We start from the raw sequence: 18,973 nt of genomic DNA on the forward strand, positions 1-18,973 counted from the left end.
GTATTAAGAAGCGCCCCCCCCCCCCCCCCCCACTAGCAAAAGCGTAACTGTGAAACGTGTTTGATGTCAAAACTATGCCTTATGGTAAAATTTCTGTATATTTTAATTTTTTTCTTCTTATTGCATGCGTGTAGGCCAAAATATAGGCAGTGCACAGCATACAGGGCTCGAATTCAGATATAACGTGTCGGTTAACCCCACGTGCAAAATTCTCGAAACACCAACACCCCCACCCCCCCTGTAAATTTCCGCGGGCCCAAATTGCGAATCCTACATATTTGCGCCCCTGAAGCGTCCTATTAGTAATTTAAAGTGAATTATTGTTATTAAGTTCATATATTCATTTTCGTAATGAATCCTAAAATTAATGGTAGAAAATATATTACAAATCATATTGTAGGGCTATGGCACGTGCAGGTTTGGAGCTGGCTGGCGGCCCCGAACGGCCACCGATGTCAGTTGGCCGCCGCAACGTGAGACGTGCCGCGCGCGCCTGGTGGATTACAAGAGTCATCGCTTCCCCCCTCCTTCCTACCGCACCCCTAGCGACGCTCTGCCTTTGCGGCGTTATCTGACACCTTGCAGCTGGGGAGTTCCACGAGATACCGACGCGTCTTGATAATTCTGGTGTCGGGTCGGCGCGGAATGACGCGACTGACCCCAGCCACGCTCGTGAATTCTAGAAGTGTTCTGTGACCTATATAAGCCCAGGACGCCGGCCTCAAGCAGCAGGTTACAGAAAAAGGCCAGATCTCAGTTCTATATTCTGTGAAAAATTCAAAACTTGCAGTTGTAAAATTTACGAATGTGCTTTAACATAAAATCAAAAGGTTGAAGGAGAAAGTTAAAAAGAAGAAAAAAATCTAAATCCACAAAAAATCTGCTTATAAGTTATAAATTCAAAAATTAAATACTTTATTTTAGTCAAGACATCAAGATCCGCATAATGAAATTATGATCTTCACTTGGAGTTGATTATAATCGGAAATAATTAAGAAACTGCAGCCAAAAATCGCTATGTGCCAAATTTTACAGGTGTACGTATAATACATTTTCGTCTCCGCGCTGCGCGAACAACAGCCAGACTGACTGACAAACACTTTCTCTTTTATTTTTATGAATGACATAAATTAATGTATCTGTTTATTATAAGGTCAGGAAGGTCAAAGGTTTCGAGGATTTGTCAAAATTCAAAATTACGGATAGGATATGTAAAAATTAAAAAAAAAAGTCTTAAATGCCAACATAAAGAAACATTTCGGCTTTTGTTTAAGATTTTGATGTTTTCACTGTTAAAAGTAAAGGAATTGGTTGGCCGAAATATATCAAATCTGCAACGTCAAAAGCAGCGATAAATATAATGCAATGCAAGGCACTAAATCTGTGCGACAGGTGGTAAAAGCAGATGTAAGTCTGCACAACTACTGTCTATATCATGCTAGATGGTGATGTCCTCTCAAATCATAGAAGAATTACGTTAACTCCTGTGATTTGTAGTCGGTTGTTTATTTACAAGCTCGAAGTAAAGCATTGTTCGTAACAATGTGGTTCTCGCTCATGTCGGTTATTGTTGGAGTTACGCGGCAACTAACTTTTCAGAGAATTTCGCTGAAAGTTTGTGAGTTGAGTTTCGGAGCATCCAGCGAGTTTATAAGGAAATGTTCGACGAGTTTTAAGAGTTCCTGCGATAGTCACGGTCTCGTGGTGTGAGAGTTCCCGTGGCGGCTGGCAGCGAGGAGAGTTTTGAGGTGCTGAAGGTGCTGGGTCGCGGCGCCTTCAGCACGGTGCACCTGGTGCGCAAGGTCGGCGGCGTGGACGACGGGCGCAGCTACGCCCTGAAGGAGCTGCGGAAGGGGCAGTACAGGACCCGGGAGACGCTGTCCAGGTTCCTCCTGAAGGAGCGGCGAGTGCTGGAGGCTGTCGGCGAGGCGCCCTTCCTCCTGCACCTGCACTACGCCTTCCAGATGGAGCAGTCGGCCTTCTTCGTGGTCGACCACGCGGCGGGAGGCGACCTCACCGCCGTGCTGGAGGACCTGGGGTTCCTGCCGGAGGCCCAGGCCCGCCTGGTGCTAGCCCAGCTCTTCACGGCCCTGGACACCCTCCACTCACTCGGCGTGATCCACCGCGACGTGAAGGCCGACAACGTGCTGGTGGACGGCGAGGGCCACGTGGTGCTGGCCGACTACGGGCTGTGCTCAGAGCCGGTGGAGGAAGGCTGCCTCGTCCGCCGCACCTTCTGCGGCACGGTGGAATACATGGCGCCCGAGGTGCTCCAGAGGACTCCGCCCGGCTACACTGCCGCCGTGGACTTCTGGGGCGCGGGCGTGCTGGGCTTCGAGCTGCTGACGGGGATCCTGCCCTTCGACCCCAAGAACAAGGGCGACAGGAGGAAGACGATGCACAAGATCATCAACAAGGAGCCGCAGTACCCACCGCGCCTGTCGCCCGAGGTGGCGGACTTGCAAGACGCCCCACCAGCGCCTCGGAGGGCCGGCGGCTGACCTGGCGGAGGTGAAGCTGCACCCATTCTTCCTGGACCTGTACTGGGAGGATCTGCCGCCCCCTTCGCGGGGAGAGAGGGGCCGGAGTGGGCCGCAGAGAGCCCCGAGGACGAGGACGCCTCAGAGGTCGGCGAGGTGCCAGAGCTCCTGCAGGATACCTGTCAGGCTTCGACTACACTTCGCCAGTCCACCAGCAGCCCTCGGCCAAACCTCAGCCTCCGTCCAGTCCACTGCCTCCGGCAAGTCAACAGCTCACGTCCAGTCTACGGCCCATGTCTAGTCCACTGCCCATGCCCAGTCCTCTACCCCCATCCAGTCCACGGCCCACGTCCAGTCCACTGCCAATGTCCAGTCCACGGCCCCCGTCCAGTCCACATCCTGTCCCGTCGGCGACACCATCAGGAGTTGAGTCAGCTGCTGTGACCCCGGGCAGGACTTGCGAAGAAGACGAGTGTGAACAAACGAGCTTGAAGAACGGTAACCATACCGAAGAATTTCCGAGTGAAGAGTCAGACATTCATAACGAAGGACAAATTAAGGTCAAACCGAAAGGAAATCGGTTTAAGAGAGTGGTTAGAGATTTCTTCAAGATTCTAAGGAAGCTACTGTGTTGTATTTGATTGAGAACTGACAGTAGGGATAGTGTATTTTTGGGCAAGTTAATCTAAATTTGGTGATGTGGACTGTACGGTGTTGGTGCAATTTCGATCTGAAAATTTATTAATATCTATATTTTTTGTCTTGAGTTTAACTGAAAATACAAATATTGTTTAAAGAAAAATTTTTGATTTAGATTATTTTAGTTGACACTAGAAACATTTGTTCTTGGCTGTATTGCGAGTGCCCTTCTTTCAAAGTACGCACATTTCAGTTATGATTTTAAAATGCTTAGATTGTGTGAATTATTGTCAATTTGACGAAAATAAAAGTAGGTACCTATTACAAATTATGCTGCGCTTAGAGAGAAACCAATGCTAAGGTCGTTTCATACACTAAGGCAAATTTGGCAGGTCTGACAAAAAAAATTAACATCCTTGATATTTTTAGTATTCTATTTAAGTGTGCCTAAATAAATTAGTAAATGATTACACACATGGAAAGAGCTCAATAAAAAACTTATAGTTTAAAAACTAATAAAATTCAGAGCTTTTATCGTTAACTGAACTAAAAATTAAAAAAATGAAACAAACCCCCTAGTGATGTATGGCCATTCGGGGCTCGTAGCAAAGGGCTGGATGGACTCACTTCTGTGGAGCTCATCGCCACATTTAACTACCGACCATCAACCATCACTGGACTATCGCAAGCATATCAACCTCAGCATCGGCTCTGCGACAAGAACCTCCATCATCAACATTACCACAAGTCACTACATTCTTTTTATGCAAATGCAAATGCATGTTTCAGAAAAAAAAGGGATTTTTAATAGCCTTTTTTAAATCCTCTGAATTTTTTTTAGATTTCAAATTTTGAATGAAATTAAATCAATTTTTTTAAAAAGAAATTTGAAACATGCCACGCAGAAGCCACCATCTTTGCCTTTAAACCCAAAAAAATTCTGTTTTTATTTATTTTTAATTTCGTTTGGTTCTCCCCCTCCATAGCACACAAAAATTTTTAAAAATTCAACCTTACCAGCTAATCATGCAAAATTGTGCACTAAAAGTGTTTTTTTTCCTTTTCATTCTGTTGGAGAATGCCCACGAAAAAAAAGCCGACGAGTGAAACCGTGTTAAACGTAAAAAGAAATCAGAAACATGTGACGGGAGATACTCCCTTGTCGCCTCACGAAGTGTGTCGGCGAGGTCACGAAGTGTGCCGGCGAGGTCACGAAGTGTGCCGGCGAGGTCACGAAGTGTGCCGACGAATTCACGAAGAGTGCCGACGAGGTCACGAAGTGTGCCAACGAAGTCACGGAATGTGCCGACGAGGTCACGAAGTGTGCCGACGAGGTCACGAAGTGTGCCGGCGAGGACACGGAATGTGCCGGCGAGGACACGGAATGTGCCAACGAGGACACGGAATGTGCCGACGAGGTCACGAAGTGTGTCGGCGAGGTCACGAAGTGTGCCGGCGAGGAGACGGAATGTGCCGGCGAGGACACGGAATGTGCCGACGAGTTCACGAAGTGTGTCGGCGAGGTCACGGAATGTGCCGGCGAGGACACGGAATGTGCCGACGAGGTCACGAAGTGTGCCGACGAGGTCACGAAGTGTGCCGGCGAGGTCACGAAGTGTGCCTACGAGGTCACGAAGTGTGTCGACAAGGTCACGAAGTGTGCCGACGAGGTCACGAAGTGTGCCGACGAGGTCACGAAGTGTGCCGACGAGGACACAGAATGTGCCGACGAGGTCACGAAGTGTGCCGACGAGGTCACGAAGTGTGCCGGCGAGGACACGGAATGTGCCGGCGAGGACACGGAATGTGCCGGCGAGGTCACGAAGTGTGCCGACGAGGTCACGAAGTGTGTCGACGAGGTCACGAAGTGTGCCGGCGAGGTCACGAAGTGTGCCGACGAGGTCACGAAGTGTGCCGACGAGGTCACTGAATGTGCCGACGAGGTCACGAAGTGTGCCGGCGTGGTCACGAAGTGTGCCGACAAGGACACGGAATGTGTCGGCGAGGTCACGAAGTGTGTCGGCGAGGTCACGGAATGTGCCGGCGAGGACACGGAATGTGCCGACGAGGTCACGAAGTGTGCCGGCGAGGTCACGAAGTGTGTCGGCGAGGTCACGAAGTGTGCCGGCGAGGTCACGGAATGTGCCGACGAGGTCACGAAGTGTGCCGGCGAGGTCACGAAGTGTGCCGACGAGGTCACGAAGTGTGCCGGCGAGGTCACGAAGTGTGCCGGCGAGGTCACGAAGTGTGCCGACGACGTCACGGATTGTGCCGGCGTGGTCACGAAGTGTGCCGACGAGGTCACGGATTGTGCCGGCGAGGTCACGAAGTGTGCCGGCGAGGTCACGAAGTGTGCCGGCGAGGTCACGGAGAGCACCGCTCCGCCGGGAGCATTGAAATTGTTGCATATGTTTTAACAACGTGACAGCCTAACGCAACGGCTCAAAAACACGCCCACCTTGAGCGACACAGAAGTGGCAATGGCGAATCATGTTTTCACGGATACTCTGGAGCATGTGTGGAGTTGACCTTATGATTTCTAACGCTTCAATGATTCGCTGTGTAAGCTCTTCTACCGTTTCTACTGGCGTAGCGTAGATAAGCCCTTTTACGTAACCCCACAGAAAGAAATCTAACGGGGTTAGGTCCGGTGACCTTGGCGGCCATGCGACAGGGCCCGCTCGTCCAATCCATCGGTTTGGAAATGTTTGGTTTAAATACTCTTGCACTTGCAGGGAAAAATGAGTTGGTGCCCCGTCATGTTGGTACTACATCACACGTCGGACATGCAATGGAACCTCTTCAAGAAGACCTGGTAGTTCGTTCTGAAGGAAGTGGAGGTATCCGGCGCCGGTAAGTCGTGGCTGAAGAAAAAAAGGCCCAATGAGTACGCCGTCAACAATACTGGCCCACACATTAACTGAAAAACATCCCTGGCGAGCTGTAACACACGTTGCATGCGGATTGACATCATTCCGAACATGACTGTTGTGCGAATTGAGAATAGCATCTTGAGTGAACTTGGCTTCATCGCTGAATAAAACCGCTAACTCGGGGTTCCTCAATACTCTTCGAATGTACCAACGAGAAAAGGTCATGCGAAGAGGATAGTCCGCCGGACCCATGTGTTGCACTTTTTGAAGGTGGTACGGGTACAAGAGTTGCTCATGAAGAACTCGCCAAACAGCCATTTTGTCAGCGTCCATATCGGAAACTTCTGCCCTTGTGCTTGTATCCGGACTCTCCTCAAATCTCTGAAGTACATCTTATTCAAAACTGGGAATACGAACCCTGCGTGGAGCACCAGCATTTGGTCTTGTGACGGCACATGTACCAGTATCACGCATTCACTGAGTAAGTCTTGCAAACATGGTGTGAGCTGGAATCCTACGACCCGGGTATCGTTCTTCGTACAGACGACGGGCGGCTCGTCCATTTTGTCTAACTTCCCCATAAAGAAGCAGCATGTCCGTGTACTCACTAAACGTGTACTTCATTGAGCTCCACTAAAACGTCGCCCTTTTCAGAACCACAGCGAAAGAAATGACACCACGAGTTTGCTTGTACGACACAACAGTCAACGACAGACCACCAGTTATATCAAAACACACTGCGACACTGCGATGTCACGCTGCGCAGTGCTATGGCACGGCACGAACGGAAGAAAAGAGGTGAGGGCGCCACCAACGGAAGTAAAAAGGGGCGGGGGTCAGCATTCGACATCGTACAGTCCTCTCGAGCGCTGCCCGGTGTCGTTAAAACGTAGTTCACCCCAGCATCGTCTGTTTCGCACAAAGCCCAACGAGTTGCCTATGCCTACGGCTACAGTGGCTTAACTACGCGTTTCCGGCAACATGTTTACTGGCAAAAATGGTTGCTAATAATAAGATGAGGCCATTTGTGGCGGCCTCAGTCGTCTTGATTTTTATTATAAATTTTATGGTGCGTAAAGTTTGTTTTAAGATGAGTAAATTGTTTTATAATATTATTTATAGTATTATACTAGTTAATGGTGTATGTAAATTATTTATTTGTTGTTTTGTTGTACGCTTATTATTCTTATTCGGTAGTGGCAACCGCTAGAAATAACCAGAACGATCGAGCGGAGTGAGGGGTGGCAGTAGAGGAGGGGGGTGACGTCAGCTGACGTGAGAAGGGGAGGCGGCGGCTAGCTGTTTTGACGTGGAGTGTGTGTTGACCGCGGGCCGCGGAACTATCCGGGAGAGACGAGATTTGGCATTTCAGCGATGAGCTACGAGTGTGACGTTACGTGATTAATATTGAAGATGACGGTAATGCCACGACACCCTCGGCGAAGTAACACCAGTGGTGGTATATGAGAATGCGATATCATGGGCCTAGTGCACTGGCCATCAATGTAGCGCGATGCTAGAGGCGCTAAAAGGTGAGCGGGGTTTACACCCGACCCCGGCGGACACCGACTACAGAGGTATGCCTCTAGAACAAGTAAGTGCGAGAACTGGATTTGTACTTTTGGTTCGGCTGGTTTGACTTGCGGGCAACATGTTTAAAAACAGAGTGCGGCGATGGAAATTGCTGGTAGAACTATCTAGACGTCACTATTTCGTTTTTCCACCCTCCCCTCCTCCGTAATAGACTTTATGGGACTTTGGTTTATTTTAAGTATAGTGTAAGAGTGTTTGTATGCAAATGTCACCAACGTACGTTAAATTTAATTATAGCAATTTAAATGGTATCACGAGTTGAATTTATAGGTTCCTTTCCTTTTTTACAGTACTTAATGTTGGTCATTTTATTTCTGGTAATTCATTATATATATTATAACTATCACAATAAGTTTAGCAGGGCTGTCGGTCAATTTAGTACGTTAATGATTGCTTTTGCGCACTGGTAAAATTTTAAGCCAGTCCATGCGCGTCTATTTAAGTTAATTTTACTACACTTTCATTATCAATATGTCAGTGGAGACGCGTATACGGGACTGGCGTGGCGAGTGTGGACGTGTTCAACTACCCCGGTATAAGGGGGGTGGGCCACAAAGAGCTTTCTACCCTCAAGCGTTGTAACATGAATTTTGATACATTCTGTATCTCTCTATTTCAATTTATCTGTTTATATCTACATATATACATATATACCTCCCACTATCTCTACTTTATATAAATCTCTATATAGCGCTATACACCTATATATCTCTTTATCAAACCCATTTCATTCTCTATACCTCGCTCCATCTCAACTTATCTCTCTGTCTCTCTCATTCTCACTGTGTAAATATATCACTCTATCTCTGACTCTCTTTTATATTTAAATAAATTGCCTCATGCCTGCGCACTTAGAAAACAAAAACAGACGAAGTGCCGCTATATAATATGAAATAAACACATTTTTTAAAACTATTCGTGCTCCAACTATTGCAATATAGTTATACCGTCTCAGAAACCTTCACGGGCATCCGCATAACAACTCACCAAAATTTAATCGCAATCGGTTTAGAAACGCATACGGCACAAACAAACGAAAATTAAAGACATGACAAACGCATCGAACGAAGGTGTGTTTAAAATTCAAGGCAACTCTATCTATTGACGAAGTTAAGAACCAAACTGTTATTAGCACCTTTATTTTGCTAGCCGCTGCGAGCTCCACTAAGTGGGCTGGTCTCACCAAGGAGAAAAATATGAATTTGCAAGACCTTACTATGTGTATAATCGTGTGGTAGACATAGATAAATGACACTCACTCACTATTTGTATGTCTATGACCTATGATTTATTCTGTTATATAATGAAATTTTCACTTTTTCACTCCTTAAGGATAGAATTTCATATTAATATGTAGCCTATCTGTTATTCTGATGTATAAGATATATTATTGTGAAGTTTCATTAAAATCCATTCAGTAATTTTTACGTGAAAGAGTAACAAACATCCATACTTACAAACTTTCCCGTTTATAATATAAGTAGGATGTGCATGAATAAATTTTGTCTTTGTCTAAAACAATGGAGTTTGTTTATTTTCAAAACACGGCTTACAAAAGTTTTATTGCAGTTTCAAGAATTTTTTATTGGTTTCTTAGGACACTTTTAACGTGAGAGAGAAAAATTTCGGAAGTTCATGAGCGATTAAAGTTTTCTGAAGATAGTTTTGCGATTTTGTGTTCAAGTGATATTCGTTGGAGTTTGTTTGTAATAACATGAGCGGGCCTCAGCCTTGTTCGACCGAGGAACCATCCCAAGATGGCGGCCGCCGCATCGTGTGAGTTAACCGCCCGTCAGACATCATCAGTAATCTCGTAAGCTTGCATCAGACATAGGTTTACAATCTTGTTATTTTAGATATTTCCTTTTATGCATTTCATCGTCAAACAAGACCAAGCGGGTTTAATTTTTTTATAGAGAATTAAATAAAGCAACAATGCACTGTGTTTCTTTTGAAAAACCCTGTTGTAGTGCTCCTAATATAACAACTATTACATAAATTTAAAAAAATCTTGACTTGCAATAACTACCTGACACCTTTCTGAAGATAACTTCTTTAAATGCCGAGTCTTCAACATTATAAAATATAATGAAATTGAGTTGGAATATTTAAAACTATCAATTTCATCGTTAGTAAGAAATCATTATACATCCGGCACGCTTCATCACAACTGAAGTATTTTTCTAGTGTGATTATGTAGAGTATCCACATAATAATTTTTATGGTGTTAATTAAGCTGCAATTTGATTCAAGAATAGAATATGCAAAGTGTGTCGTCTTATTCAGGAGTGAAGTGGTGGAGGAGAGAGTATCACTTTGTTTGCCCGCGCTTTTTCCTTTCAAATTCTTTCCACATGCTGGTAGGAATGATAGATTTTTAGGTTTTTTTGGGGATGGGGAGATATATCACCATCCATGGGCGCAAATCTGTAGGATTTCCAGGGGGGGCCCGTGAATTCTGTGGTTTAAGAATTTTGCGCTAGAGGTCAACCGAAACAAGTCTTCTCTGGATGATAAGCTCGTATGTTATACACTTTATTTTTACGTAAGTGATATTAACAATAAAGCAGAGCAACATATGTTTTAGTAATTATTAATTAATGACTATAAGAAGTGATCTCTCAAACATGTTTGAATAATTTGCTAACCTAAATACATAAAATATCCATGAAAAAATCTATAAAAATAATATACGTGATTATAATGCAAATAGATAACACCCCACCCATACATTACCATTTTCCAAAAATGTTTATTCTAATTTCAGATCTTAAAGCAAAATCTTTAGCTAATTCATGTAAACTAAGTTCATCCAAACGACTTTTGTGAACATGACACACAGTCACTGAGTTGAGACGGGTTTGAGTCGTGGTACTTCTTAACCGTGTCTTCAGACGCCTCAGAGCGCTGAAGCTGCGCTCAACTTCGCATGAAGAAGCTGGAATAACTAAGAGCAATTTCACCAGTGAAAACAGAATAAAATTTCACAAATGATGTATTTATGTTGCCGCTATAACAAGAAATACTAAAACAGAATAAAATAAATATGTAAGTGGGGCTCCCATACAACAGACTTGATTTTTTTTTTTGCCGTTTTTATAGATAATGGTACGGAACCCTTCGTGCGCGAGTTCGATTCGCACTTTGTCGGGTTTTTTTATGCCACATCACATAATTACTGCGATTCAAATGCTGTTCGTAAAATTCTTTGTTCACAGTGTTTGATGCGCCCTAAAAACCCAAAGCGCCAAAGCTAATAAACGGATCAACATAAAATTAACGATCGAATCATATTAAAACCCTTAAAGACTATTTTATTTAGTAAAGGCATCATCCAGGTAAAAAATAAAAAATCTTAAAGACACAAATGTTAAATATCGGAGATAGAACTATGAAATTTATACTACAGCTAATTGAACCACATACATTTCTCGGCTTATATTTAGTATAATCAGTATTTTGGCAGTGAATTATTTAGTTAAAATATGCCGCTTGATTCCTTATTAACTTAAATACGGATATGACGTGTAAATACTTCTTTCTCACTCTTACTTCTGTTTACTCGTGCAGTGTTGCAGTTATCAAATAACAAATGTTATAAAGTGATTATCGGCCATGAATTGTGAAAATTATCGTTTGATAATAAAAGGAGAGTGATTTTAAATTCCATATTGACGAGGAAAAAAATTATTCCCTCTATATTCACATGTAACGTACAGAGCAGCTAGCCTTACAGAATGGAGATGAGCTAAAAAATTCCAGAAAATGGTATATAAGTTTCAGTTCGTAAATAAACTAAATTCTGCTATAATTACTGTTAAAGTATTAAGTTGTTTATTTCCTGGGAAAAATAACGTTACATAATCACTTAAATAAAATATATTACTTAAATAATAATCACTACTTATAAAACAATCAAGCTTACCAGGTGAGAATTAGATTCTGTTTTCCGTTTCTTCCGCGTCACGAACTTATCCATGTTGATGTTTGCCAAGAAAGCAGAAGACTGGCGCACACGAGAGCAAAACCACTTTAAAAACAGACTACCTGAAACCTATAATACTGTCGTTTCAGAGGACAAGGTAGTGTGTGTAACAATGGGGAGGAAATGCTAACGGAACCCTACCCTAGCTTCGTCCTTTGGAATGGTTTCAAAGTTCTCACTAGAAAACTCCATACCATGGCTTTCGCAGAAGGGGTAGGGGAAAATAACTACGGAACTCGAAGGTAGGAATGTAAAGCATGTCAAAGTGTCTGTCGTCGTTGTAAATAATAATCTGATATATATATATATATATATATATATATATATATATATGGGTCATTCTCCAAAAAGTGTGCAATTTCAGTCCCGGTCAGTTTCAGAGTAATATAACATAATTTTAATGCTTGAAATTGCAACATAAATTCAATGGAAACCAATAAAATTTAAAAAACCTGTAGAAAACCTAAATACAATATAATCTCATTTTTTATTTCTCACAAAGTGTGCAATATCTCACCTCCGTGGCTTGTCCCCACCGACAGCTAAGCACTTTTATCAGTTCACTTTATTTGAATGGCACAATTTTTATCTGCTTTTATTTATTTGCCATAATGTATACCCGTAAACAAGTTTTTGTTGATAAAATAAAGTGCATAATTTATTTATTTCATAAATATATTGGGTGTTTTATGTTTGTCCCTCACACAGGTTCTTATCTCCATCAGTAAGACTTGAAACTGTAATAATTTACTATAGAGTGCATTGCAAGCAACAATCTGTAGACAAAAGCAAGGCGTGGTAGTCATTTTGTTTACTCTTAAAAATGCAGTTTAGTAAGTTGTTTCAAATGTGTATTTTCTGAAGTTTGTAGTATGAAATATGGATATTGTGTTTTGAAGTTCTCACCTCCGTGATAATTATTTCAAGGTAAGAAACATTGTATTTAACTTTCATTCTGTAGATAAATGTAATAATGTGGTGAATAAAAGTGAAATCAACAAACACAAACGTCCTAACCTCAAATATGCCATAATTATTTAACTTCAAGTTTAAAATTCTCACCTCCGTTACCCTCACCTCCGTTACTTGCAATATTCACGGAGGTGAGAAGAAGTAACGGAGTAACATTTTTCAACATTTTAATTTTGTTATTTTTGTGAGTAAAACATTATGTACACATTATTACATCACATAAATTATCAAGCATTAAAGTATATTTCATGCATAATATATTAATGTATTGGCCATTTTAATATGCTCTTAAAGATGCATTGCTATTAAATTAATGTTCAATTCTTCTTTGTGACCTACAATTAAGGTTATTTTATTATAGTAACAGACACTTCCATTGTTCAAAACTGTAGTATAAATAATCACTATTTTGCAAAATCTACAATGCAGTGTTTAAAAAAATAAAAATAAAAATATTGAACATGAAATGTCACAAGCTTCTTAAATGTACGTATTCTATGCAGAACAATTTTTCTGGAGTGATGCTTCAAGAAATGTATGCAAAGTTTACTTTCACTAATAATATTTAATTTGAATTTTAAATATTTTTACTACTTTAAATTTAACTGTACAGGCCTAATTGTAAATAGATTTGTAAAAAATTTAGTTTTTGTTTTTGCGGGATCTAGTAAGCTAATTACAGTTCATTCTATATTTCAGAATGACTAAAAAGGACATCATCTAAGAAATTTATATTTCCTGAAGTTGAGGATACTTCTGTTGTTGCAAGAATAGATATAGTCCAAATTATTGAACAACCTTTGGTGAACAATCGTGGGCAGTATTTATTCAGCAATAATCTTAAAGGCTATGAAAACCTTTCATGAAATGTATTTAAAATACTTTTAATTTGTGAGACCTGTGTGTGTGTAGTGCAATTTTTCAAATTATTACTAGTAAGTTTTAATACTGAATAGAAACTTGAAATCGGAGGCTGATTTAACAGTGCAAATTACTTGCTAACATCAAAATGTGAAATTTAAGTTTATGTAAATTTGCGTAATTGTGTCTTAATATTAAAGCTACATTTACTGTCTGTCTGTGGTTATTTATTATACTGGCTTCTAGAGATTAACTCTACTCTATGAACTCTATTCTCACCTCCATTACCATAATCTCACCTCCGTGAATGTGAACTTTTTAATATAATATCTTTTTGAAGAACAATCACAACAGCAATAATGTACATAATACTGTAGGTAACTTGTGAAAATAATAATGAAAAAAATCATATTTTTAAGTTTTGAGATTTCAAAATCCAAATTGCACACTTTTTGGAGAATGACCCATATATATATGTTGTGTACACCATTAACTTTAAAATCACGAAGTGGGCCCCCCCCAAGGAGGGGCCCATTAATTCCAGGGGGGCCCGGGCCCCCCTGGCCCCCCCCCGAGATCTACGCCCATGTCACCATCCCTCCTGTACGCTTTTGCAGTGGCGTAGCCAGGATTTGTGTATGGGGGGTGTTAAGAAGCATGCCGCCCCCCTACCCCCCGTATTAAAGCGGGGGATCCGGGGTTCCTCCCCCGGGAAAATTTGAATTTTAAGGTGTAAAATAGTGCTATTTTAGCAGTTTTCGGGACTTTAATTTAAATATTTTAATGGTAAAAATTTTATTAATTTTAATATGAAATTTGTTTGAGTGATGAATAAGAAATTAATTAAAGATTTGGTGATAAAGGGGGGGGGGGGTTTGAACCCCTAAACCCCCCCCCCTGGCTTCGCCCCTGCGCCTTTGTTCTTATTTCACTAAACATTAAATATGGTCTGAGCAATCTTTTTAATAATGATAACAATGTGGTGTCAGCACGGAGATTGGTGTGAGCCCCGGCCATTGTCACAGGAAGATGGCTACAGTGAGTCTGGGGCGGTCTAGACACGTGACACTGCGGTGTTCTTTGAATGATCCTCCAACGAGCAAGAGTGATTTTAAACATCGTAATGGTCATTCGTAGTTGCTAGTTTACCCTGTATGTCATAGAGAAACCGCGAGGGAAAAAACGAGAAAGATAATACACACACACACAAAAAAAAAAAAAGCCAAAATCAATCCTATGACCAATTTTTTGATTTCATAGACTGCGCAAAAAAAATTTTTTTTTTTTAAATACTTTGACAGGTACAGATACCATAAAGGCTCTATTTGATCAAATATAAACCTAAAACTATACAGAGGCGGAAAACTATAAAACTAGACGACGGCGGCACAGAAGAACACAGAAGGCTACCTAAGACAAGACAGTTGCGACGTTTCAGGAAGTGACATCTGTTCCCGTCTTCAGGCACAGAGCATGTCCATGCATTCACACATTATACATCAGCTAATTGGAGGCTTGCTTGTTTTTCTGTTTCTTTGTGTATTCATTTTTCTTGTCTTCGTGTGGTTTATGCTTGAATTATATTTCAAAAAAACAGCAATGGCGTATGTCCATGAAATTGTTTTAAATTATGATACTTCAATGGCTCAACATTGCCTTCCGCACTACTGAGGGACAAACTTAACACCCAGTCCCGAACGCAGGAAGAAAATCTTAACCCAAAAGATTAAAACCCGTCAGGAAGTGAACCACCACTCCACCTCGTTTTTATAACAGTAATAAGCATACCAGGCATTATATAATTTTTAAAAATAAATACATGTTCATGCCCTTATACTTACCACTGTTTGAAGGCTAGTTTTATTTCACGTATTGTACACTAAGAGAGAAATACAGTCTTCTAGGTTCAATGGCACAAACAAATATAAAAAGTACCCAGTTTATATTGAGTTAAAATTAAAATAATAATATAGAAAAAAACTATCCAACAAAGTAAAGAAACTAAACTTACTTTTACTATTGCATTACCAAAATCCTCTACTTATTCGAGGTCCAATAAAAGAGTTATGATGAGAATATAGACACATAAGACAGTTGGAACATATATACCGAAAAGTTTTCATTCACTTAGTGAATATCACATAATTATTTTTTTTGCCTTATATTTCAATCTTTCAGATACTACTAATATCTATCGTCTCGACCTCTGACCCACATGGCGTGGTAGGCTGTCACCCCCGCCCCCTCCAATTTATTTTCAAACCCCCCTAGAAGGCCCTTCAGAATCTACACCCCTGAGACAACATGCATTTTTTTTTTAATGACCACACCATCAAATTTCATTCAGTCCATTGTTTTCGCAGTTTCACAGTGACCCACTCAGATGATCCAACTCCACAGTCATGTCTTGCCCGGGACAAGAACCCAGAACCTCTCTCACCGCAAGTCCACGGGGTCGAATGTTTTATTAATAAGAGCCATATTTCGCGCAGTACCTATTATTAATAATCGAATTTTGTGTTTAATGGGGTAGAAGATTCCTTAATTATTTTTATCCTAATATTTCTGGTTTTTGGTATTGATTTTAAATAAATTCGTAATATAAGATATATAATTACTTATAAAAGGCTTTATAAACTAACCAGTCCTTTCAGAAAATTGTAGCAAATATTAATGTAAGTCCTGGTTTGTACTGAATGAAGAAAATCGTATGGAGTACAGTTTCAAATTAACCGTTGTTATATAGTCTTTGGCTTTAAACTCTTCATTTGTTATTGTTTCCTTCGTAAACAAAAAAAATTGTTTTCAAAAATAGATACCAGAGCTTTGCAGGGTATATATAAAAAATAATTTTCAATTATTATTGACGATATACTAGAAAACAAAGAGTTTGAAGACAAATGCTCTGAACCGTGGTTACTTTAAATACACGCCTGTCTGTCATTAAAAGTTAGACTTTAAGTTCCTAAAAACTACAAAGCAAGAACTTAGAAGAATAGGTTTTACAAACTACTAAGTAAGGTTATAGTTTGGACTGCTGCTTGCAGGGGTCACGTGCCAGTCGCCGCCGCTTCCCGGTAGCGGAAGCTAGAAAGCGACAGGAAGTCAGACGTCCCGTTGCTGCCCAGAAAGCGGCCCCGTGTAGCGAAGAGGTCCCAGGGGTGAGTGCAGAAGGCCTGTCACACGAGACAACCATCACTAGCAATCCACAGGAAAGCTAAAACAATTCCTAAAGCCTGTTAAACTGCAACAAGGTATACCCGCACCAGAAGTTTCTCCCTTGTGATTGGCGGCCGTCTGCGAGAGAAGTCGTTGCCTTGTTTGACCGAGCTACTCAGGACGCTTTTGCCTCTGCACTGGGAGACTGTGTTTGGTGCTGCAACCTGAAAGAACTAACACAATTATGAAACACAGACGATGCTACAGTGTTTCATCTTTTTGCTTATCCCTGAATCTTTTCGTGAAATATGCATCCCCCTAGCTATCGGCAATGGCATTTACAGACCAATTTCTTAAAAATAAATCACGTGTCGTAAATTATTAAGTCATGCTTTCCACGCTGTACGCGTGTTTATAGAACCTGGAGACCACATCACAATTACGATGATAGTGTGTTTTCCATCAACCTTTATTATGTGGGTGGCCATCTAGAAGGTACTTACGATTCATTTCTTCCCAATTTATTTAACAAATTATGTGACCAAAGACAATATGGCATTGTAATACAGGGTCTTTAGCTATTTACAAGAATTAATTAACAACATAAATTAAATCTGTGATATATTTTATTCAAACCAAGCAAATAATCGAAACCAATATTAATTCCTAACTTTGAAACTTTATATTTACAGACAGTATCAAACAAAAGTAGCAGTATACCAGTTGTAGTAACGTTTAAAGACCCTGAAGTCCATTAATATCAGTTTAAACTTCAGAAATATCAAATATGTTTTAAATTACACGGCACAAGTATGTCCTGGGAGTTGTTTTAAGTACATCGATACAGTAAAATATATTGCTACTACATCGATTATCGTTCATTCTCGATTTAAATGAAATGATGCAGTGATGGCGGCACTTCCAGAGCTCCAATGCAGCACCGGGTGTGTGACACACACAGCCGTGAATTGGCTTGCAATCACCAACAACGCAATTAAGAAGACAAATTTGTTTCACATAAATATTTGATAGCGACGGATTGTATTTTTGTGGAGTTTTTGGTGTTGTTCAATAAAATATAATATTTATGTGGCGTGAAACTTAAGTTGATAAACCGCAGTGAACTAAAGGGCCCTTAGAGATTTTTTCCCTCGGATACGTGCGGAGGAGTCGCCTTCCAGTTTGACGTCCGGGTTTGATTCCCGGCGGATCAAACCATTATCTTCCGTGAGGGCGTAGCATCTACAAATGTGCAGTCATCTGGAACCATGCATAGAGTATTCATAATAATATAATAGTTTAGTAAATGACCACTCCATCAAATTTCAATCAGTCTATTGTTTTCGCAGTTTCAGTGACCCACTCAGATAATCCAACTCCACAGCCATGTCTTACCCGGGACAAGAACCCAGAACCTCTCGCACCGGAAGTCCACGGGGTCAAATGTTTTATTAATAAGAGCCGTAATTCGCGCAGTATTCATAATAATATAATAGTTTAGTAAATGGGGTAGAAGTATCCCTAATTATTTTGCTCCTAGGATTTCTGGTGTTTGCTATTGATTTTAAATAGGTTCGTAATATAAAGATATAATTCCTTATAAAAGGTTTTATAAGCTAAACAAGTCATTTTAGAAACTTGTAGCAAATATTTATGTAAGTATGGTTGTGTACTGAAGGTAGGAAAAGTGTGGTACACAGTTTTGAAAGAACCGTTGTTATGTAGCCCTAAACTTTATTTCTTAAAACTCTTAATTTTTATCGTTTGCTTCGTAAATTAAAAAAAAAAATTGTATTTCCAAACTAGATACCAGAGTTTTGTAGGTTATAGGGAAATCCGATTTTTTGATTGATTGATTTAAGAATGATATACAAAAATGGAGAGTTTTAAGACAAATCCTCAGAACCAACAGTTGCTTTAAATACACGCCGACCTGGCCTTTAATATTTTGCCTTTAAGTTTCTAACAACTGCAACACAAGAACTTAAAAATAAGTTTTGCAACCTATTAAGTATGGTTATACTATGGAATATATATTTTTTTTAATTCATGAGCAAAAAAAACCAAATCATAGAAACCAGAAAGTGTAGGAGAGTCATGGACGGACCGTAGATGGTGACTCTCGGCTTGAGGCTTGGAGCTGAGGCGCCGAGTGCAGCCATGACACTGCTGCTTGCAGGGGTCACCAGCCAGTCGCTGCCGCTGCCCGGAAGCGGAAACTGGATATTGACAGGAAGTCCGCCGTCCCGTTGCAGCCCAGGAAGCGGCCCCGTGTAGCGAAGTGGTTCTAGGGGTGAGTGCAGAAGGCCTGCCACAAGCAATCCACAGGAAAAGCTAAAACAATTCCTAACGCCTGTTAGACTACAACCAGGTATACCCGCACCAGCAGTTTCTCCCTTGTGATTGGCGGC

General features: G+C 41.1%; 2 protein-coding genes across 2 annotated transcripts; both read left to right on the forward strand.

Annotated features, from left to right (window-relative positions):
• Positions 1–1,572: 1,572 nt before the first annotated feature.
• Positions 1,573–3,282, forward strand: LOC134539999 (ribosomal protein S6 kinase beta-2-like). Its single transcript, XM_063382413.1, has one exon. It carries the CDS (start codon positions 1,965–1,967, stop codon positions 2,499–2,501), a length of 537 nt encoding a protein of 178 aa, XP_063238483.1. The 5' UTR covers positions 1,573–1,964; the 3' UTR covers positions 2,502–3,282.
• Positions 3,178–5,536, forward strand: LOC134540349 (very low-density lipoprotein receptor-like). The gene is made up of 2 exons (XM_063383022.1): positions 3,178–3,186; positions 4,316–5,536. Exons 1-2 carry the CDS (start codon positions 3,178–3,180, stop codon positions 5,534–5,536), a joined length of 1,230 nt encoding a protein of 409 aa, XP_063239092.1.
• The last annotated feature ends 13,437 nt before the right edge of the window (positions 5,537–18,973 follow it).

The sequence above is a fragment of the Bacillus rossius genome, chromosome 16 (assembly GCF_032445375.1).
Source record: "Bacillus rossius redtenbacheri isolate Brsri chromosome 16, Brsri_v3, whole genome shotgun sequence".
Classification (NCBI taxonomy): Eukaryota; Metazoa; Arthropoda; class Insecta; order Phasmatodea; family Bacillidae; genus Bacillus; species Bacillus rossius.

What these genes read in the sequence shown, in the direction of transcription:
- LOC134539999 (XM_063382413.1), top strand. Translation starts at nt 1,965, where the DNA reads ATGGAGCAGTCGGCCTTCTTCGTGGTCGACCACGCGGCGGGAGGCGAC.